Source organism: Salarias fasciatus, chromosome 2 (genome assembly GCF_902148845.1).
Source record: "Salarias fasciatus chromosome 2, fSalaFa1.1, whole genome shotgun sequence".
Classification (NCBI taxonomy): domain Eukaryota; kingdom Metazoa; phylum Chordata; class Actinopteri; order Blenniiformes; family Blenniidae; genus Salarias; species Salarias fasciatus.
The window spans coordinates 17,823,895-17,846,659 of record NC_043746.1 but is presented as its reverse complement, the minus strand read 5'-3'; the positions used below and the strand labels follow the sequence as shown (position 1 = coordinate 17,846,659).

Sequence of the window (22,765 nt, the reverse complement as noted above, 5' to 3'; positions counted from 1 at the left end):
TTAATAACTTTTGTTAAATCATTCAACATTATTGCTGTTTCTCCGAATCTGCCCCCCCCCCCCCCCCAATGCTGGTGCTATCCCAGACTTTCAGCCAGTAAAGCAGCCACCTATTGCATTTTGTCACCATTCACTGCACACATTCAATCTCATGAGGAAATGTACCGCCGCAGATCTCTGCATCCTTAAAAAAGAAAAGAAAAAAAAAAAAAGCATGCAAAGCCCCGTGTTATTCACACCCCACACCGGTAGCAAAGCATTTGTGACATATTCGCAAGAATTCTTCATGCATTTAGTCCTCCTCTGGTCCTTAACTCTTCTCGTCGAATCAATTTTGGAGGCACTTAAACAGTTGAGCTCTACATACAGCAGTAAATCAACCTTTGCTCTCAGGACATCACAGAAGCTGCAAAAATCCTCTGAAATCTCAAGGCATGGTTTAATATCAAACAAACGTTCCTCTCTTGCACGTTAAAGTTCGGGGGTTTTTTTCCTGCCTCAATAAAATTCTCAAATCCCAGACAGATCTAAAGGCAGCGAAACTACATCTACCAGGCTAACACCACAGTTAGACGCTTGGGTAAAAAATAAATAAAGTCTTGTTCATCTGAAGTGAAGCAAGGATAAGTATTTCATAAGATAAATTGACTCTCGAATGTATTTTAATAAGCATAACGGTAACTTTTGCATATTCTCATTTACTGAATCATAGTTAATTCTTCCCTATTTCCATTATGAAGCTACATCCCTGATAGATTTAGACTGTATATGTGAATATCTTGATTATCATAGTTCTGATGCAGAAGTTTATACTGTAGAAACTGTACATCCATGCAGTTTTTTTTTTTTTTTAAATAAACAGTCAATAGCTGCATTTGGAAGCTGAATGTAGGATTTTACTACCTCGCCTATGTGACTTGCTTGAACGCCTCAAAAAAAGAGCTTGGAAATGCATGAAGTGTGTCTAAAATGTTACAGAAAGAAAAAAATAAAAACATAACCGTGACAGTTCAGAAAAGTCTGTTTTTCCAGAATGAAATCCTAAAGACAAATACAATACGACAGACTCAAGAAAAGAAAATCAGTCCCCTTGATAATAGAAGTGCATGCAAAACAAACAAACAAAAAAAAACAACTAGACTCGATGGCTTCCGACTCCTTTTCTGTTTCCATCTGAAGAGAACGAACCAGTGGAAAACGTGTGTACGGTAAGAAGTGCTCCATCTTGCTGTGGAGAGTTCACAGTGCCAGTCGCTATGGGCCAGTATGACGGAGAGGCTTGGCTGAGCTGAGCTGAGCTTCATCAGGAAGCATATTTACAGTCTTGGATCAGGAAGACGGGTCAGCCGCCATCAGGACGCTCAGGAGAGAGAGAGAGAGACGCCAACACACTCTGCCTTGTGTGATTGAAATGAGGAGGCGCAACACAGACACACAAAATAACGCACACACACACACGACCCTAAATGTCCCCAAGCGAATCATGTTTACATGAATGTACACACACGGCCACACGAAGGTGAGGGCGCTGGAGAGGATGTGCTCAGTGGCCGCCGTCGTCCCACGTGCAGTCGTTCTTCTGCTTGGCCAGTTTACGAACCACTCGCTCCAGCTCTTTACGAGACTTCTGCTCTTCCTCCAGAAACTGCTTCATCCACTTATTCTCCTGGGAAACATTTGGACTTGTTAGTCATTTTTTTAATGTTCCACTTTGATCAGTTTTAGCAATGAGTTCGACTCTTTCCACTGGTGTTGGAACATGTAGACTGATAATAAAGCTTAAAATTAGCATGATAAAGGAAATAATGACAATTATTTCTGAAGAAACAAAACAAAAAGTATTTCAATCGTACATTTAGCGATCGATTCCCCGTCATACTTATGAAATTACTGAATGTGAAACTACTGTATATATTCTTGGCATTTAGACGGCCCTGCTCTGAAATATTCATCAAATTCATGAATCACCTAAATGATCTCACCTTTTTCAGTTCATGAACCTCGTCCTTTAATGCATAAACAGCATCAACCAGGCTCCTGGAATTAAAAAAAAAAAAAACACTGTAAGATTTGCTTTATTCACAGTAAAACAATATTTTTTTGTTTTTGTTTTTTTTTAACTGGCATCTGAAAAGGCAAGTAAAATTCCTGTAACTGCTGGATGAGCGTAGCAGCCTTCTTCGGGGTAAACATTTAACACCTTAGACAGGATCAATATCATATCTCTGACTCGAATCACAGAAACAACAAACACTACCCAAGTGCAAATAAGAGCTTTGATGCCAGTAATGTGAGTGGATTAACTCCCATTATGAAAAGTAATAACATCCTTACTTTTCCTCAATGACCGTCTGTCCATTGCTCTTCATCTCCTCCACAATTATCTTCTCTTCCTCTGGTAGAAGCACCTGAGGGACACACTCTTTCCGCACTGCTGAACACAGACACACACACACACACACACACACACATTACCAGAGGAGCTTTATACATGGATATATCAGCTGGTGAAGATGTGCAATCTGAATAGGCATTACAGAAACTATTTATCCTCATTTGTTGAAGAAACACACACACACACACACCTGTGGTGGTCTGATGGAGGCTGGCTCCTGTGCAATACGCCTCAATCACCCTCAGTATCTGAGCGTCCTCCTCCAGAGCAACTGTGCCTGTCAAAACCGTGAAAAACACACACTGCATTCACTGCAGGATGCCATGAAGGGCACAGCGAGGAGGAAAACAGCAAACAAGCAAGAAGAAGTATAAAGATTCTATTAATCACGACCACAATGAGCTGATGGACACGTTATAAAGGTTCTGCTGCATTGATCACAGTGATTAAGTTGATAATTTACCACATAATTTAATATCGATGTGTGAATTTATTATTATTATTCTGGGTTCTTGGTCATTCGTGCCTCTCATGCACAAACTGCAGCACAGCTCATACTTTTTCTCGTCTGGACCTCGTCGTCAGACGGCTTGCGGTCTTTCTTCCTGTTTCCCGGCAAAAACTTCTTCATAGGCCGCGGGCTCTTGCTGGAGTCCTGGAGGAGAACAGGGGTAAATTCAGTGCATCTCTGCGCACAAAAGCAAATCGCAAAAAAAAAAAACTGATACACACACCTGAAAGCCAAGACTTCAAACCAAAAATGATGCAAGCTTACAGGTACGTGCAATCCCATATGAACAAACAACATCAAGGAACACAAAACCGTTAAAAACAACGACAAAAAAAGCAGCAAGCATGTGGTGCACTGAGACCCAGTCTGCTGGGTGACCTGTCTGGATTCAAGAACAAGAGTTTTATCGAATAACTGATCACATCTTTACGACTCTCTAACTATAGACTTACACTGAAAAACCACAAAGATGTGGTTGTTTCATTTCTCTTTTGGTGCATTCAGCTCCTGATGTGAAAAGCACTTCCTGTAAAGATCAGGTTTTTGGGGCTGAGGCGTTATGAATAATTTAAATGTTACTCATAAAATACTTGACACAGTATCACAGTATCATCAGACATGTTGGTGGAAACGATGCTGGGACACCCCGAAATCAGAGATATCCCCATTCATGGGACTCAAAGGGACAAAGCGGCATGTCTTCAGACACCAGATAAACAGCAAGGTCCAGTGGTTTTGTTGGTTTGAAGGCTCTCGGGTCTCACGGTGAAAAAAAAGCAAAGCAAGGCGGTATCCAGATAGCCAGTAGAAATCAGTCTATAATGATTTTTGCTCTTTGAGCCTTATATTATGGTGCAAAGATGTTCTGAGACTTCAGAAACAAATTGGGAGAAAATTATCACATGAAAATAGTACAGAGTGATAAAATGTGTGAAGTAACAGCATCGCAAAATATGAGCTTCGTGAGAGAAATACACTAAACGCAGCGGTCTCTTTGAATGTCTGCATTAATAAAATCAGTGTTTTGCTGTGTGCATCTGCAGGCACACTGAAGACGGATCTGCCTGGAGCGTGTAGATGCTCAAAAATAGTCCTTTTAGTAGGCGTACTGCTGCATGTGAAAGGCTTTCAAGAGAGAACTGACAGCACGCACGATGAGCGACACCTTAACTCGCAACACGGAATAGAAAAGAAAAAAAAATACATAGCAGACTTGCTGGGCCACAGAACACAGGAAACCAACAAATGACAGTGAAAGAAGAGTGAAGCAAACACTGCAATGACAGATCAACACTGGGTTTAGCACACACACTCTCTCTCACACACACACACACACACACACACACACAGGCAACCCCGTTTCACCTCCCCACTCTACATCCTTACCCACACACTCACACACAACGGCACAGAGTGACAGCTAACCTTACCTTCATGATATAAGACATCCTCTAAAGGAGGCAGAGTGGAGAAAGAGAAAAAGGAGATTTGTGTATGAAAAATACGACGAGAGAAGGATGTGATAGAGTCAAGAGTGAACATATGCAGCACCTCTACTCTTCCCCTCTTCCTCGTGGATGCAGAACAGTGAATATTCTATAAATAAAGTCATTTAAAAAAAAAAAGAAGATATACGTTGAAAGAGGAGAACTGGCTGAAAAAGTTACGCGTTCAGAGGATTGTTCATGCAATCACTGCATGGCAGATTGAAAAAAAAAAAAAAAAAAGAAAAAGCAATCGCTGTTTGCTTCCGTGGAGTTTGAATGAATTTATGCATTCTGGGTGTATCCGTTTAAAAAGCACAGGGGCATTTTTAGAAGTGCAAGTTTAAAAAGTGCTGACTGACAACTGTGAAAGCTGCTGCCTCCCCCACAGACCACAGACTGTGCATCATCTGCAGACAGGACTCATAATCTCTGGTGTAGTCACTGCTCTTCAATACCACTTAAGTAAACATGCTGCATGGGGACACACGAAACCAAACTCGGTTTCAGCTCAGTCTCACACGGAGCGGTTTCACATTCCTCCTAATTACTCAATCATGAAAGTAACCATGATGTTCGCTTCCATCATCATGCACTTCGGCTGCGTATCAAGCAGCCGGGACGAGGCTGTGAAGCGCTTGAACACATAAAATAGAATATGAGAATAAAATGGTAAACATGTCACATTACGTTAGCTTCTAGGTTGAGTTACTTTGATGAACAGCAACGTTAGTTATTGAACAGTAATAAAGCAGTCCCTGCTTCTCGGTTGGTAATAAAGAGCTTGTATCATTCATCTTTAACATGTGAGGCACAGCATCTCCTCGCAGGTGGCTGAAACGGCAACACATCACTGTGGGAAGCATCATTCTGTTGTAGTATGAAGTTTTTTAAATGCTCTTTGTCTTTTCTGAATGAATTGTTTATTCTTGGGGAAACTTCCAATGTAAAACTGCAACAACAGTAAAGGCAAAAATCAAAAACAACCTATAACAAACAACTGAAACCAGGAGCAACCTGATTTTTTTTTTTTTTTGTATTTTTTAGGTTTGATAGATTGTTTCTTTAGTGTAATAATGTTTCTTGAAGATAAATGTTTCTGTTTCAGCTCTTTTTGTGAGTGCCTGCTGCCTCCAGATGATGACTGAGCAATGACGCTCGTGGACTGTGAGTTAAAACGTGGAAAAGACACAGAGAATGCTCCGCTGACGGTACGGAGCAGCATTACGCTCACTGGAAAAACAACACTTGTTTTTACAGTCAATCACAACGCAGGAGGATATGAAGAAGAAATGCTGCATCCAGCTGCCTGCCCATCCGATAAAGCTCGCCCTCAGAGAGCTAGTTTTATGAGACTGGCCCCAGAATTTGGGAGCAGAAATAACCGAATAGCCGGACAGCAGCTGTATCGATATTTCCTCTTTAACCGTTTGGCATTGACAGAGGCAATCCTGATTTGTGTAAATATTCACGGGAGGAGAAAGACTTGAGTAAGTGGAAAAGCAGAAACTTCTCTACAATGTGTTCAGGTAAATATTCTCGTCATAACCACCCCGACTGTCACTAAATCTTTGTGAAAACCTGGTGGAGCTTCGAAATCTGGAGGCATCAAGGTGCCAATAAAACATCTGCGACCCCAAGATGTCCGTCTCACTCAAGCACAAGCCTGAAGGTTCCCAACGCTGCCTTCTGAAGCTTTTTCGATGCATTTCAGACGTGCACTCCACCAGCTATTTAGTACAACAGGATGCTTCTTTGCATGAATTACCTGGAAGCTTACAGACAGACAGTGACTATGGGGATGAGTGGAACTTCTTACACTTTAATCACGACTTACTGTAAGACCCCAGTGTAGGTGGCTGCGTGCTGCTGAGCAGCGTCTCACCTCTTTGTAGCCCAGAGCGGCGGAAGGTTTGAGGGGAGGAGCGGGACGCAAACAGCTGAGGGACCAGGGTTTGCTGATCTTTGGTGGCTCCAGGGGGCCGCGGCTGGCGGCACTGAGGCTGCCCAGGTGGGACAGATGTGTGGGAGTGCCCACCATGCTCAATGACTTGCCATCTGTATTCTTTGGATGAAAAAAAAAAAAAAAACGTGGTGTAAGAGGTACACTGGGATTGAGTCACTTCAGAGGTGAGACTTTTCTTTTTCATGTCAGCATTAAAGCAGGCTTCACTTCTGGTACTGTTTTGACTTCATACATGAGATTGCATTTGTGTGTGTGTGTGTGTGTGTGTGTGTGTGTGTGTGTGAGAGAGAGAGTGTGTCCTGACCTTTGAAATGGTGCCTACAGGACTTCCTCCTTTGGTAAAGGGCTGCAGATGTTCGAGCCATTCTTGTAACTCCTGAGCACTACTGCAGAATACTGTGATACGGTCGATCATGCTTCCTGCCACACGCACACACACACACACACAAACAAAGATCAGTGGATTTCAGAACGACTGACAACCACAACTTCTCGCTGACAACACTGGGAGGGCAGGTCCCAATTGGAAAATAAGAGTAAAATCATTTAGTGGATTTCCACAATGCATCATCCAGAAAAAACACATCGATTCATGGAACCTGACACGACCGAACGCAAAGATTCCACAAACTGTAGGCTAAAACAATAAAATGCAACTACTTAAGTAGTTATGGCAACATGTTTTGGTGACAGCTTCTTGTTCATATTTAGCTTTTGTCTCGATGTAAAAACACAAGAAAAAAAAATCTTAGAGAAAGCTTCTGCTCTCAACTGTGTGAAACTAAACATCTCCAATTGTGACCATTTCTATTTACCAGTCAAACTGAAAACGGTACCTGTGAGAACTTGACACCTGTTCAAAAAAGCTGATCTCTGATCAATTTTCCTATCTTATAAATAGGTTTCTGTTTGTTAAGATCGCCATTTCAAACACTATTTTTTTTTTTTCGAATTCAACACAAACCTGTGATGTCAAAAGCGTAGTGAGCGTTGTCTACATCTTCAGCATGTCTTGTTACTGTGGTGCCTGTCAGCGGCAGCCGTCCCTGAACGGAAGAAAATAAACGGTATAGTGTAGAAAAACAGCATTATTTAATCCAACTTAGAGCAGCAGAGGACTGGAGCTGATCCGAGTGGACTGTTCATGAAGGGAGGGGCTCCCTTCACCCCAACTCGGAGTCACCAGTCCATCACAGGGTAAAAGCAAACAAAGTCAAACTTGCCGACTCCACACTAAGAGACCTGAAGCCCAGGATCAGGATCTGTGCCGCACCATTTCAGCCTTAATTGTAATTCAAAATTATTCGAAACATGTGGGCACAGTTCGTTTTGTATGAATATAAATAAAAGTTCACAGTCAAGTTTTAATGCTGAGACCTGAACTCTGCTGCACACAAGGCACAGATCCTGGAGCCGTTGGAGAGTTTGACTGAAACCCTTCAGACACAGGAAGCGATCTGAAAGGTTTCAGCTCGCGGCATGAAACCAAACGTTGCTCTGGACCCATGGGCCACGTGACGGGTGTGAACACCGCCGGAGGTACACGCTCACGGCTGCTCTTACTGCAGGAGGACCTGGCGATAAAATTTTAGGACTCACAAAGAAATTTGGGATCCCTAAGAACAGTGATTCCCAACCGTCAAGGTTTACATTTGCAGTATGTCATTTATTTTAAAAAGTATCTGCAGTTTACACAAAGGAAGGCCCAAATGTGAGCAAGAGGGAAAAAAAACCGTGGATTGTCAGGCTAAGGAGAAAAACGAATTAGTCAAAAACAATACATAGAAACTGTATTTCACACATAGTGTGTTATGAGGTTCCTTCAGTGGGTTTTTTTTTTTTGTACACTGTACGGTTCCTCACCTGATAAATGAAGCCACTCATTCGTGGACTGGCAGAGAGCATCACCAACACGTTAGGGAAAAGCATGAGATAGCGCTCCTCTTTTTCCTGCAAGACAAACAACGCAGACGTTCCGGTTGCACAATTTTCCAAATAGTGCAGGTCGCAGCGGCTTGTCGGGTTTGACGAAAAAGCACAATAAAGCCGTTGATGCAAAAACCAACCACCAGGAGCACATTTCAGCTGAGGTAAGCAATACGGTGCTGGTCTGGATGAGCAGCTTCAGTTATGTTTTTTAGAACCGTCACGGTGGTTGGAAAGTGGTTGTCAAAGTGGGTGACTGAAATGTGCATCTCAGGCTTTCTTCCCACCACAGACTCAAAAGCATCCCCCCTACACAGAAACCACACAATCGGGCAACAATAACCACTTTGCATTTCATTAAAAAAAAAAAAGACTACTGGAAATGAGAAAAAAAATAACACGAGAATAATCAAATCGGTTTTGCTTTTAAGTCACAATAATCTGTTTTATTTGCTACACGATCATGACGCATTTGTCAACTTAGTTCCTTCATATATAGTAAAAAAATTAAAAAAAAATTCACAGAATCATTTTATGTGTGCTATTGTATTGTGCTATTATTGTACTTGCACTCTAGTGTTTGTAAAAGTAATGATCCGCCGCTGATGATTAAAGCTCAAGTCAGACCAATAAAATCTCCGTCACCTCACTGCAGCCGTTCTTCACGTGAACCTGGGACATGTAGGCCACATGGCCCAGGCTCTTCATGCCGTCTCCCTCCCAGCCCCGCACCGGCTCCGATAGGATCTGCAGCTCCAGATTTTTGCGCTTCCGCAGGTCCTGGCACTGCGTCTGAATAAACACACAGATATAAACCAGAAATGAGACGACACGGGAACAAGGATGTGAAAAGTTACTGTGAACTCAATGCTTACTGGCTGAAGTCAGTCTGATATATTACATATTATTATTATTTCATCACATCTTTGTGTTACAAGTCTAAACAAGCAACTTTAAAAATCCGTACAATTTCAGGTGCTACAACGGGGCTCTCCCTCTTCAAACAGCAAACATTACAGCAAATGTTTTTTTTTTTTCCCCTCCAAGGTGTTGTACTCGGTAAACGGCAAAGATGCAAACGAGCAATTCTTCAATGCCTGAATCCCCAATGAGGTTTTTTTTCTGGTGGAAACCACACACACACAAAGCAACGTTATACTTGCACATGTAATAGGCAGCGCTATGTGAATCTTTTTTCCTGTTTCCTGTGCACCTTTGCAGTGCGTGAGTCACTTCACTTTTTTTTTTTTTTTGCTCAGCAAGGAACGTAAAGCCATACGGGGGGAAACTGTGTCTCGGAGCGATGTGTGCTCAGGTACTACGCGGTGGCTCATCTTTAATCCAACTCCTCACACATGGTATTTCACTTCTCACCCACTATAGGAACAACCTGATCATTTGAGACAAAGGAGGGAAAAGCAGACGACCCTTTCACTCAGTTTTTTTTTTCCTCTATTCAAATTTGTGCTTGAAGCGCCGCAGCGCAACACTCATGTGCCACGGTCGGCAGTTAAAAGAAAAGTCTGCCTAAAATAACTCACTTTCAGGTTTTTCAGTTGTGAATTACCATAAAGACGATGATGAGAAATTATCTTAAAAAACGGCCAATAAACGACCATTTTACATTTGATGACGATTGTTGGGGAGTTTTTATCTCAAATGAAAACAGGGATTTCAGCAGCTTTAAAATCCAGTAAATGAAGAATTGACGCGGCATAATTACATGTGGTCTAACTCAGGGTTGTCCACTGATGAAAAGAGGAAGAACAAATCCTTGGTTAAAAGGAAATCGATAGACTTAAAGGCTGCTTTAAGCACCAGGATCCCTCTTCCTGTCCAAACTTACCACCAGGCTCCTGAACGCTGAAGTTGCTTTTACAATGTCGGTGTAGTCAGGGTGGGCTTCCTGTGGTGCAGACAAATAACAACATCGGGTTGATGAGAGCAGCCTGAATCGAAGCCAAGACCTTCATCTCTAAATGTTAAAGCACAGCCAGCTTTGGCTCTTCAGAGGGACACAGAGGGAGTCTGCTGTCAGCACACTCAGATATTTTATGGAAGATTTAGACTTTATCAGTTCAACACAATAATTCGAAATGATTTACCATACAGTTCAGAATTTTAATTTTTTTTGGAAGCATGTTTGGACATGTTTTGTGTGTGTGGTACCTCCACGTGTCTCTCCAGCTCCTGCAGCAGGGTGGGGTATTTGTCGAGCCTCATAAAGGGCTTACTGAGGCTGGTGGTCAGTGTCAAGATCCCCGGAGCGCTGGCTCCCTGGCTCTCCATGAACTTGTCCAGTTCCTCACTGTGAAAAGAGTCCGAGGTGGCGTTACGACGGCAATATATTGATAAAATGCAATTCATTTTTAAATGTTGTAGGTATGAGAAAATTTCAATTAAAAGGCATGAGTTTATCATACATGTTATATGTATAGAGAGCTTTTGCCCTCACTCAGCTTCGCAGCCAGCTGAGACGGAACATGTCTTGTCACACTTTTTAACGAACACAATTGCAGTCAACGTGTGAAAATAGCACAATATTACACAACCACACACAGGAAATATTTCTACTTTCTCATCTTCTCTCAGTCAAAAATGGAAACATCTGCATCTATACTACTCAGGAAATGAAGAGTATTAATAGTAAATTCCTTTCAACTTTCACCAACTTTCTAATTATGCACATCTATTCTGATCCTAGGAACAGAAAACAATTAATACCCTAAAAAACCTACATAATACCATGTACTTAAACAGAAACACTTCAAAAATCGTTCATATAACTTCAGTTCTTGAGAAAATAAATTAATTGCAGCATAAAGGTTTATGAAGACATGTAATAAACACTAGAGTCATTTCTATGGCTATTAAAATTGCTTTTTTGATTAGTAACTGTAGTCTAATTCAGTTGTTAAAGACAAAACAGTGCATAAAAAAATGTGAATAAAGAGTAGTATTTTACAGTTTAACAACTCGGAGCAACACTTAGTTCAGCAGTTTCGGTTTTTGTGATTTTTTTGGTGTTGTAGGCCACAAAATGATCACAATGACTGAAAAGTAACACTGTTCGTGAGTTTCAATGATCCAAACCTTGAATCATAAAGTATCATAGAGCCACGCAGCCCAATGTGTGAAAAAAAAAAAAAAGATACTGCAGCTGAAATGCAAATTATCAACTGTAAAAAAGAACCTGCTCACATAACCACAAATGTATATATCCTGTCAGCCTGGCTTCCGTTGTGTTAATCAGTTTTAATTTCTACTAAAGAACCTGAAAACCTTCCCCGGCTCCTCAGACTTCAGCACCTGAAGGCATCGTGCCAACTTTTTAATGTCCATGCCATCTATAAGCGAACACTAATGAGCACCCCGACTCAACAGACATGATTCACTTGATCACCGAAACGAAGGGAACTTGAGGCACATTTCAGGATCTCCGAGCAGGGGGTGAGCAACTCTGGTGGTTTTGTCAAATGGAACGTGTGACACCTTGTGGAACAAACACAAACTACAGCTGCTCTACAGAGAGGGGAATACAGCCATGCAGCTCACCTGCATCCTTAAGGGAGATTAAACAATCTTTTGATGTTACAAATCAAGACCGAGCAAAGACACTGGATGAATAGTTAGTTACTAGAGTAACTTTTCGGATAAAATGTGCTTGTGAGAGTAGTTTTAAAGAATCGTACTTTGTGCTTTTACTTGAGAACCAAAACAGCTTTTACAGTGCTACGCTGAGCTAAATGTCTCGTTACCTTTAGTTTTGACTGGAAAGCTTAAGAATAATCTAATTATCTCGCTCTGGTGGAGAGACTTCCGCCAAACACTCAGTCTGACCAATCAAACAAATCCAGAGAGCCACGTGTCTGAACACACACACTCTGTGACAGCAGGCTCTCATCGGTTGATGCGTGAAAGAAAAGCACGTCATTATCAACAATAGTTTAGTCAGACTTTGAAATTAAAGATCTGCTGCAGTCACTCACTTCATATAATTATTTAGACATCTACTCTCCACTTTCATCCACTAATATTTAGCATAATGTTAAGCAGTATTATGATAAAATACTTGAGGACTTCGCCGTCGCGTGGTTCACTCTAACTTCATAAGAAGAATAATTCCAGAGTACTCCACAAACAAAGATGCATTTAAATTGGTGGTTCTAAATCGCCTGCCAGTGTCGGTGTGTGTATTCATCGCTCTGTTTGCCCTTTGATAAACTTGCGACCTCCATATCAAAAGAAAACACACATCAAAAATTAAGAAAACACTCAAGAAAGAAAACATTTTTCATTCTTTCGTCCTTCCAAGAAGAATTATTTTGATATTCTTCACTTAGTCTTGAGATAACCTCGATCCCTCGGTAGGGAACAGCTGGATTGTAATTCATGTTGTGGGATTTTGTCCCAATTGGGGGACAAAATTTCACAACATATGTTCTTCTATCTCAAATCTAAACCATGTCCCTGATTTTTATTTTTTTATAAATTAAAAAGAAAGCTCTTTTGCAAATCAAATGTTTTCCTATCCTCACGAGTCAAATCAAATAAAAACAACAAACATGCGATGAAATAATTGAACCAACTTTGTGTTTTTGTTATCTGACTTTAACTCATTAAAGTGTCAGAAAAAAAGTTAATAATCTGCATCCAGTCGCGGCAGTTTGCCCGCAAAGCAGCACGTGCTGCGGCCTGTGTCGTGAGCGGGCGCTCACCTGTGGTCCGTTAGGATGCAGACAGCCGAGGGGTGGCTGGAACAGTAGGCCAGGTACAGACTCTTGATCTGGTTCATTAGATTTAAGAAGCAGCCGGCCACTCGCTGCTGTCCCTCCGAGACTCTGCGAAGCCAGGCAAGAGGAGGTGAAGTCAGGCAGGTGAAAATAGAGAGAAAGAAAAAGGAGAAACCAACGACACCCTGAATCCTTAACTAACTGAAAAGCTGACGCTATTCAAAGTGTTTTTGGTAAATCATTAAAATAATGACTAGAAAACATGCGCAGCGCTCAACGGATTTCTGAGTTTCACCACCATAGCAGAGGAGCAGCTGAGGATGAAAGTAATGTGAGGTATGTCAACGCCTCAAACTCAAGGTGAAATATTTTGGAAGGCAGGAACGATTACTTTCCTTTTGGCCATTTTCCAAAATAAACCAAACAACCTCCTGATCAATTTAGTGTCCCTGCCAAGGAGGTCATGTGTTTACTAAAGCTGTTGATGCCAGAGTTTCCTTTTGAAACGGAAGAAAATGAGACTTTTGTCTTAAAGTGTGTGTAAAGGATGCCTAGAATCATCTTAGAAGCGATTAAGTTGTGTGTATGCTCTTTCTGGAATGGAGTATCGAACCAACAAAAAAAAAATTCAATTTTTGAAAGATCGTACTTGGTGCAGTCCTCCAGAGCTGAACACAGTCCCTGCTGGAAGGTGAGGATCTCCTCCAGGTTCCCACACAGGGTGGAGCTGTCTGCGCTGCTCAGCCTGAGAGTAAACACACAGCAGCATGAGAGAGGAGAGGCAAAACAGTCCTACAGTCTGCATCACCAGACAAACCTTCAGCCCCAACACAAATCCTAATCTCAGTCGCTTCAAGACAACAGCGGTCTGTTTTGCAACTGTGTCACAACAAAAACAAAACTTTGAAATTCTAGCACTCTGTATTACGGTGATTAGAATTCATCTTACTTGTCGCTGGCCTGCAGGGGGCGAAGGTAACAGCTCAGCAGGGTCTGTAATTCTTTGACAAACTCTCGTTCGTGCTCCAAAATATCCTGCACCACCTGCAAAAAAGACGCACAGTCAGCAGAAAAGTTCATGTTTTCTGATTAAAAAAAAAAAACAAAACACATCTTCCGAAAGTAAAATTCTAATAAATCACGATACAAATGGCTAGTTAACAAAATTGCAGTTCCCCACCGCCCCAATACTCTACAGTGGGAGACAATGAGATTCAGTGCTAATAGAGCATCATTCAGGATGGACAGCAGTGGGGTATTTAAGGTCAAAAAAGAAAACAGTAAGTAAATGCAGAAAGAAATTTGGCAAACAAACTGATGTGAAGAAGATGCCAAAGAAAATAAATATTTTAATATGCAAATAAGAACTTGCTTTGAATTAATTTAAAAAAATGTTAAACTTGGAGGCCTTGTAGGGCTGATCCTGACACACCTCTACAGTTTGACATGAACCTCAAGTACATAACCTTCAGACAGGCAGACCACTGTGGTGGTCCCCGTTTTCAGAAAGGGGAACCGGAGAGTGTGTGTGTGTGTGTGTGTGCCAATTATCAAGGTATCACACTTCTCAGTTTCTCAGCATCCCTGGGAAATTTTCATGGACAAGGTGTCGAGGCCAGGAGGGCATCATGTGGATCTGCACCACCAAATCCGAGCTTACCGAACGAAGCCGGGGATACAAGCGGGCAAAATTAGTGGCGCCTGTCACTCTTTGTGATCGCGTGAAGAGCTCGGTGATTCAGCAGTGACTCTAAGTTGAGCCGCTACTCCTCGACGTTGAGAGACACTCACCACACTGTAGTAGTTCTTGGTCAGCGGAGTTCCTTTCGGAGACACTGGCTTTTCTGTAGAGAAAATTAGAAATGAAGACAGAAGGGTCTTTTAAAGCTTATACAAAACCATCAAAGCATTAGAAAGCATTCATACTAAACACCTAAATGCCATCCTATTGATCAGTGTAGGACTCAAAGGTTTCTGTGTGGAAGTTTATTAGAAAAAGTGTTGCCATTCCACATATGATCACATAAGCAATTACCACGGATCTCCGTGAGACCGATGAAACCGTTATGCTAAACGGTGCAGCTCGACTTACCGCAGGGTTTGATCTCGCGGACGTAGTTACTGGGAAACCAGCCCGTCTTGCCATTGAGCGTGCCTTCCCACCATCCTCCCTCCTCCTGCCGCGTCACCAGGATGAGCTCGCCTTTATTGAAGGAAAGTTCATCCTCGTTGTTCTGCTTGAAGTTGAAGCGAGCTTTCACCATCAGCTGGCCCCCGCCACTGCCGTTCTCAGACATTTCCTGTTGGAGGGGTTGCCATGGCAGTCGACAAAGAAAACAAGAATGTTTTAACCAAAAACAATTTCTTTTAATATGCATCAAAGTGAAAAGATGCAATCTTTGGCTTAAACAAGTTTAGTTAATATAATAATTTTTTCATTATATTTACAACACTGAGTCATCTAAATAAGAGAAAAATGTTAAAAATGAAGGAATGAAACGATAAAAAAAGAACAGTACCACTGATTTGGATTGTCGACGCAGAGAGCCTTTGGATTTAGCCGATGACAGCGTGTGTGAGGACGTAGTCTGACTAGGAGAGGACGCACCGGACTGTGGACATCTCTCTGCAGCACAATCTATGGACATACAAACATAAAAACAAAAGTCTTGTGTTTTGCACTATAATTATGTGTAAACTTGATTCAATGCTATAGATCCTGTCAGGCAACCTCACCTTGAAAACGCACAAACATGTCATTAGCGCGATCAAAGTTCACGTAGGTACAAATACTTTGGGGCCGACAACTTGATGACGATTTATAGGAGAACGGTCTGTTTCTCTGCATGGCCCGAGGACAACGAACAGACACACACAGGCAGCAAATGTACCATTCCTCATGGATTAATGTGATTTAACCAAACGTGACACACGCTCCAGGATCCCAGTTCAAGCCGCTGTGGAAACAGAGGACAACTGGCAGCCTTCAGAATAATAACCTGCACCTAGTAAACACACACTAGGCTCAGTAAGTAAATCTGCCATGACTAACAGGCATATTTTAATGCAACTTCCTCAAAGCTGTTTTTTATCTGAAGTGCGACTCAGAAAAATACCCAAATCAATTCAGGGTGCTGACACCCGGCTGCTCTCCAGCGCCATCGCTCAGCCGCTGCAGCGGGACGAGTGTGATTTAGGGTCAGAGGCTGCCGGCAGTCCCGCAGGATGAGTGCGGTCCTTCAACTGCACTGACAGAGGTATGAATTCTGCTGCCAGCTTCCGCCTGAACAGTGCCACATGGCAGCGCTGCAGCCCAACGCACGCTCAGACGCAGAGGCACTGATAACTTCCTATTAGATGCAGCTGAAGGCTCAACTTTCTAATGTGTCAAAAGGACAGACTGCCGAGATGAAACGTCTCGTTTCCACTGAAGTCCTTGAATTAACAGCCTCGTCCGCCCGCTCTCATATCCAACCAAACCCAAACTCCACAATAAGAGCCAAAGAAAACTGATGGAATCGTTGATCGGTACTTATTAAAACTTTCGTCGTGAAGAAAAGAGGTTAAACATATAGACAGGGTTTTGAAGGCTGTTTCGCTACATCCTCAAGCAATAGAGAGATTCATCCCAGAGGGCTGAGGAGATGATGCTTCACTCCAGTCAGATGAAGCTTTATACCTAAAAGGTCTCATTTATTTTAAAGTCAGGAGACCAGAAAATGACGGATTGCAAATTCTAAATTCACTGTTATAATCCATGCACAAGTCCCAGAAGAATAAAAAATAATGTAACAGCTAATTGAACTCTCGTAACATCAACTTCAGATGAAATAAAGAGCTTAGCCCAGCGATTATAAAGCCAGCGATTACTTGAATGTACTTTGACATGCAGGCAGGAAAGAGCATTTATCTGGTATTTATGTAACTGTAACATATGTTTAGACTGCAAAAGCTGCAGACTCACAAGCATTTTCCGCACACAGACACGTCAGGGGGAATCGCTCTCATGCTTCAATAAAATGATGAAAAGGACACTGAGGGCAGATGTAGGTGGAGCTCATGGATCCCGCATGCCCCTCCTCGCACAGAGAAGCCTGACCGGCCCCGTCTGGCTCTGCTCTGTGGTCACTGCTGAATCCACATCACTTACAGTAAAAAAAAATATCTAAATACTCAGCACAGATACCCAATAAAAATCAGCTTTTATACGATCAGAAAGCAGAAGCGAGGCTTTAGAAGTGGCTCGGGAGTGAAAACACAGAGGCCTTGATTAGATCAACTAACCCGTGACTAATCCACTTCAAATCAAGTTCTCCTGTGATGATAGGTGAACAGCTGCCGAGTACAGCAAGCGTCTCAAACATTTGCATATCAATTACAGCTCAGAATTTACAGAGGCTTCTGTTGCTCGTCTCGCACTCTGGCATGCGTCCCCCTCTCAGCGAAACGCATCCAAGCCACTGATGATGCATTCAAAGCCAATCAAATTGTTTGATCAAAGCAACGTGCAGCAGGCCACATCAGACAGTGCTGGAAAATATTTGCTGATTAACAGGTAAATAAGCCAAAACACAGAAAATTAATTCCTACTAATTTTTGCATCATCAAGGTTATTGTATCAAGCTCCAAAATCATTAAAGGCATGCATTTATTAGATCTAAATAGCAGGGACTGGATTAATTTAGTCTATTACAAGACTGTGAGCTGAAATAAAAGATTGTGTTCTGCTATCTTGACAAAATGGGTCATTTTAAATTCCTGAAATATACCGGTTTATGTTAATTAAAGAAAAGAGTCTGCTGTTTCTCTTTACTATCGATGAGACACATCAAAAATCATGATCGCACCACGTTGTTTACACCCAGGAAAGCCACATGACTCCAACAGCACAAAACATTAAACATTCATAACAGGGCATGAGAATAGAAAACGTTGAACTGTTGATCTGAAGACAACAGCAGTCTGTCTGAAAACTGGAGAGGTTGGTGATACTTTGTTGACTCCAAACAAAAATTTTAAGTACAACAATTAGTCCAAATCTGATACAGCACTGTAATGCAGTTTCAAAGGAAACACACACATTTATACAGAAGCTTCAGCTGAACGAACAAGGTACAAGTCCAGAGTGTACTGCAGCCAGGGACACACATGAGGAAATATGGTACTCTGCGTGATACAGGCGCACACTGCCACGCCAGCTGCCCACCCAATCATGACCTCCATGAGGTCCATAGGAGGAAAAAAAAAAAAAGAAAATATAACAGAAAATCACCTTCATCAAAGCACATGAACATTATATAAGACCTCATCTGGCTACTCTTGAAATATCTGGTGGATGTACAGTAGTGATTATTACTGAAGCACCAAATTGTTCACTCAAGTCGCTCTGAAGGAAACTGAGGAAGCGTTTTATGTTGAGTCTCATTTTCAGCGTCTTCAGATTTCATGGTTTCTTTTAAACAAAGCTGAGTATAGCTTTCTGAATCCCCTTTGCTTATTTGAATGAGGAGGCAGAAGCCAGAAAGCTCTGACTCTCGCTGGTGTTTTTTTTTTTTTTTGTTCCATAAACACCGTGGCGAAATATTCAACCCATCTAAAATAATTAAAATCCCACATAGAGATGCCACTCCAATTTCTCACAAAGCAAATAAGGAACCACAAATGTCTTACCTTGTGTGGCAAAGTTGACTGCAAGCAATGTAGTAAGGACTTTGCCAAAATTCTCACCAGTGTATAACCACTCTGGTTCAAACCCCTGGATGGAGCAAAGAAAAAAAAAAAGAGATATTTTCAGAATCAAAACACCCACAAACCATCTGTTCATACAACCTGGGGTCTATTACACACAGAACAGACACAGAAAAAGGTCTAAATTGGAGCTTTCCACAATGGCCTGCACAATAATATTAGCTTAGTGCGAACAGAGAACGACAGCCAGTTCAAATTCAAGCAAAAACAATGGGAACAAAAACACACACACACACACACACACACACACACACAATGAAATGCACACACAAGGATTTAAATAAGCCTATAACAAGACTGAGATAAAAACTGATATGTTCAGCCTGACCCATATTTGGAGACTTAGTGGTTTGTGATGAAACAGACAGTACCAGACCCATTTGTGATGCACTGCTCACTCAAGCACACACACACATACACACACGCAGCTTGTTGCTCCGTCTCAGTCTGCTATCTTCTTTCCTCCAGCGGATCAGATTTCACATTTTAAATAAAACATCTTAAATATACAGTAAAGTTTGCGTAGCAAAACGTAGGTCATGAGCTGTGTGTAACCTCATCCAGACTGAAGCGCGATCACTGCATCACATGCAGAGAAACACACACGGAGAAATCATTACATCTCTCCATATGTGATTAACTCCGAGGTCTACATGATTTGAGGTTTAGTCAGCTCACTTTTCATCAGAAAAATTACTGCGGTACAGGTTTTATCCCACACATTAGTTATATATTCCTTGTATCAACACCAGAAAATGTTGGAAATGCAGCTTTTAATTGGTCCACATTCAAGGTTTTAACATTGATCAGACACTGGCTGACCATGGTTCGGATCATCAAGCCATCCATGAATAAATATTCCTTCAGAAGATTATAGCTGTGTCCAAAATCAGAGCAGAAATCCTACCTTGTTGCTCATAACCTAGTAAAAAATCAGAGGCCATGAAGAGTGACTGGAGCTTCCTCTTTCTGTGTCTTCTGAGCAGAAGTGAAAGCAGTAGGACTGTTTTCTTTGCATAGTCACTGGACATACAGACACTATTTGCTATGGCAAAAATGTAATGGAGAGAAAAAAAAAACCTGTGAGCCTACAACTCACCGGAGGATGGGCCGGGTTCGCTGTGGTGCCACAGACTGATAGGTTTGACAGGGGCAGCGCAAAATCTGCTGCCCAAGAACTACTGGCTGGCTGCAAAAACTGTAATTATGGGCTCAGTCCGAATAGGAGGATAAAAGCAAAGGGGACCTCCCAGACATAACAAGCCAGCTGGGCAGGACTGCTGAACCACTGGGCTTTTGCTGTGAGCCAGCCTTGCTGACTCAATTAGCTGTTTAAAGAAACCCAGTGAGGTGATTCAAAACCAGAAAAGATTATTTATAACGCTGGAAAAGACACTCACGTCCAGTGTGGTAATCAGGCTGGTGGTGCAGTGACAGAAAAAAAAAAAAGAAACTCCCAACATCTGCAAGTGGTCAACCTCCCTTTTCAATATCAGGACATGTTTTGAGAGGTTTGGGCCAAGAGGTTGAGAAAAACAAAGAATTTATAAGGACTGCAAGAGATCATAGTTATTACTAAGTTTCTGAGGCGTTTCAATAAGAAACTGAAAGCAATGAGGGCCATCAGCAGCCTTCCTGACTGGCCAGTGGGAGTGAGTGACAGCATGCCTGTTTATGAGGCTCACTCCACATGGACGTGCAGAGAAAGCATATGCCAGCAGGGTGAGAGGATCACCGCACAAAGCAGTCCTCCCTCTAAACGGCAACAGGCTGAGTAAGAAGATAACGACACAGAAAGATAAGCTTTGAAATAAATAAATAAACACATGGGAATAAACTGAGTTCCTAACATCACACACACACACACATAGGGGGTCAACTTACCTCAACTTTTAAGGACGTGCATCCTCTTAAAAACTCCTTTATGTTGGAGAGGCAGTCGACTTCAGTTCTCGGGTCCTGGCAATACTGAGCACACGAAATAAATATATAAACACATGCCGCGGCTTAGTATGCCAAACAGATAGCTGACACAGTCCACACATCAGACGCTGCGGGTCGAGGCTGTTGTCCGAGCGGCGACGCGTAAAAGCGCAGAAAGTGACATTTTTTTGGGGGTGACCCAAGTGCCGAAACCAGCAGTTAACAAAAATAACTGAATTCTTCCTGCGTCTCCTTCATGCATATATAACCATTAACGCCACAGAGGAGTCAAAGCAGCCACATCCAAGCAAAACATCCGTCCACTTCGCTCGGCTTCAAAATAAATCCCCTTTGAACAGAAGCGGAAGCGCGTTCCAAATGGATAAAACGAGGCGAGTCAGGCTTTTGCCTGTTTGGAATTACAATTTAAACTAATGTCTGGGAGCGAATATCCGGCTGCTGAAGGAAAGGGTGTGAATACAGCAAAGTGATTGCGCTATTCGATTCAAAAGTTGCTCCATACGGCTCTATTCTCGCTGCGCGTTGACGCAACTTGGCGCTTTCGCGGGGAGAGGAGGGCGCACCGGGAAGAGCAGCCGCTCAGGAGGAAGTGACGAACCCTCTTTGCAACTGTTATTTATCTTTATCAACTTTCTCGTCCCAACAAGCACATCCGAGTGATTTGCTCCCATTATCTGTGTCGTTTCTCCTTCAATAAAGTGCAAACTTCCGCTGCCGTCCGGGTCACTTCGTGCGCGCTCCTGGCCGGTGTGTTTTGGTGGCTGATCGCACGGCGGCTCGCTCATGTCAAGAATGCGGAACATTTTTCTGCCTTCACAGGAAACCGCCGCTATGAAATCCCACGTTTGAAAAATGTTGCTGCAAGTCGTTTAACGCATCGTCCGTAACACAGACACAGCTCAAACTTCACGCTTCGAGGACTGCGATCTAACAATAATAATAATAATAATAAAAAAAAAACCAGTGAGGCCTGCTGCAGCAAGAAGTTCTTGTCCTCTATCACTCTCATCTAACCCCTCCCTTCTTTTTTCAGCCCGACGCGTCGTTTGTTGACTTGTGTGAACTTCAGCTGCATAACTCACCTTGGGAGTAAAGCCAGGTATGAGGCGCTCCGTGAGCTTGCAGAGGACGACTCCATCCTTCAGGGATGTTTTCAGAAACTCCTCCGGGTCCGCTATGTTCTTTTTAGGAGAGCTGAGCACTCCTAGTGAGATCAACCACGTTACCGTCTGCTCCTCTGGATTCATTGCTCCACAAAATGATCATTGCCTAAATAAAAAAAGAATGAAAACACACATATACACACACACACACACGCAGCCTGTTCCGTATCAATATGCAGCTCACATCCGCACTTCTGGTAGAAGTTAAAAAAAAAAAAAAAAAAAAAAGAGGCGGTGGGGGAAGGAAGACGGTGTTTCTGCACAGCGGATGATCACCCCTACCGGCAAGCAGGCATCTCAACACCACGACCCCTTTCACTCTGCAGGCTCACTGAGGGCATTTCAAAACTACACAAAAACACCCAGGTCGCATTAATAACCACAGAATATCCATATTTAGAGTAAAACAACTTAATCTATTAAACTCAACTGCTTTCATACCTGTTGTTTCCAGAAAAAGATGAATTAGGCCAGCAGTTTATGAAGACATTCACATCACAGTACATCAGATGGAATAATTTCAGCTGTCTGAAAGATCTGTTGCAGGTTACCATATGGACAGAATGATGATCAGATGTTAATGAGAACTCCATTTTAGAATAAATGTTTAATAATCTGATGGGAACTGCTCTTACAGAGCCCATAACGTAACTCAGACTGGATTCCACTGCAGCTGCAGAGAGGAGTAGTGGTTTCCACTCTTGATTCCAGTGTGAGAGCAATTTGGACCTGTTGAGCTGATCATGCACGGGATATTCCCACAGCACTAAAACATACATTTGAGGTTAAGTGTCGAGGCGATGTGACCAGTCCAGAGGCTTCAGCCATAACCAGCAGCAGTCTGGACGATAGAAGATGAAGATGGAATCCAGTAGTTTTTAATTGCTTGTTTTTG

At 42.3% G+C, this 22,765-nt stretch overlaps 1 protein-coding gene across 3 annotated transcripts; it reads right to left on the bottom strand.

Annotated features, from left to right (window-relative positions):
* Nucleotides 1-723: 723 nt before the first annotated feature.
* On the bottom strand, nucleotides 724-22,055 carry arhgef6 (Rac/Cdc42 guanine nucleotide exchange factor (GEF) 6). 3 transcript variants are annotated; one of them, XM_030104706.1, is made up of 22 exons: nucleotides 21,790-22,055; nucleotides 20,648-20,731; nucleotides 18,686-18,770; nucleotides 15,535-15,653; nucleotides 15,108-15,315; nucleotides 14,807-14,859; nucleotides 13,965-14,059; nucleotides 13,665-13,760; nucleotides 13,001-13,123; nucleotides 10,452-10,590; nucleotides 10,129-10,188; nucleotides 8,928-9,074; nucleotides 8,220-8,306; nucleotides 7,321-7,402; nucleotides 6,661-6,776; nucleotides 6,276-6,455; nucleotides 4,337-4,357; nucleotides 2,954-3,050; nucleotides 2,586-2,672; nucleotides 2,335-2,434; nucleotides 1,983-2,037; nucleotides 724-1,666 (listed from the first exon to the last, which is right to left on the bottom strand). In XM_030104706.1, exons 1-22 carry the CDS (start codon nucleotides 21,952-21,954, stop codon nucleotides 1,544-1,546), a joined length of 2,322 nt encoding a protein of 773 aa, XP_029960566.1. In that variant the 5' UTR covers nucleotides 21,955-22,055; the 3' UTR covers nucleotides 724-1,543. The 3 variants fall into 3 exon arrangements, with proteins under 3 accessions (XP_029960566.1, XP_029960575.1, XP_029960583.1); XM_030104715.1 differs by having other exon boundaries at nucleotides 2,335-2,431; XM_030104723.1 differs by lacking the exon at nucleotides 4,337-4,357.
* Nucleotides 22,056-22,765: the final 710 nt, after the last annotated feature.

Bases quoted from the DNA above. Each gene is read 5' to 3' on its own strand.
- arhgef6 (XM_030104706.1), bottom strand. From the start codon at position 21,954: ATGAATCCAGAGGAGCAGACGGTAACGTGGTTGATCTCACTAGGAGTG. The intron at 15,316-15,534 runs GTACTGTTCTTT...CCCCTCCAACAG, and splicing joins GTCGACAATCCAAATCAGTG to GAAATGTCTGAGAACGGCAG. The intron at 1,667-1,982 runs GTGAGATCATTT...AATGTTTCCCAG, and splicing joins AGGTTCATGAACTGAAAAAG to GAGAATAAGTGGATGAAGCA.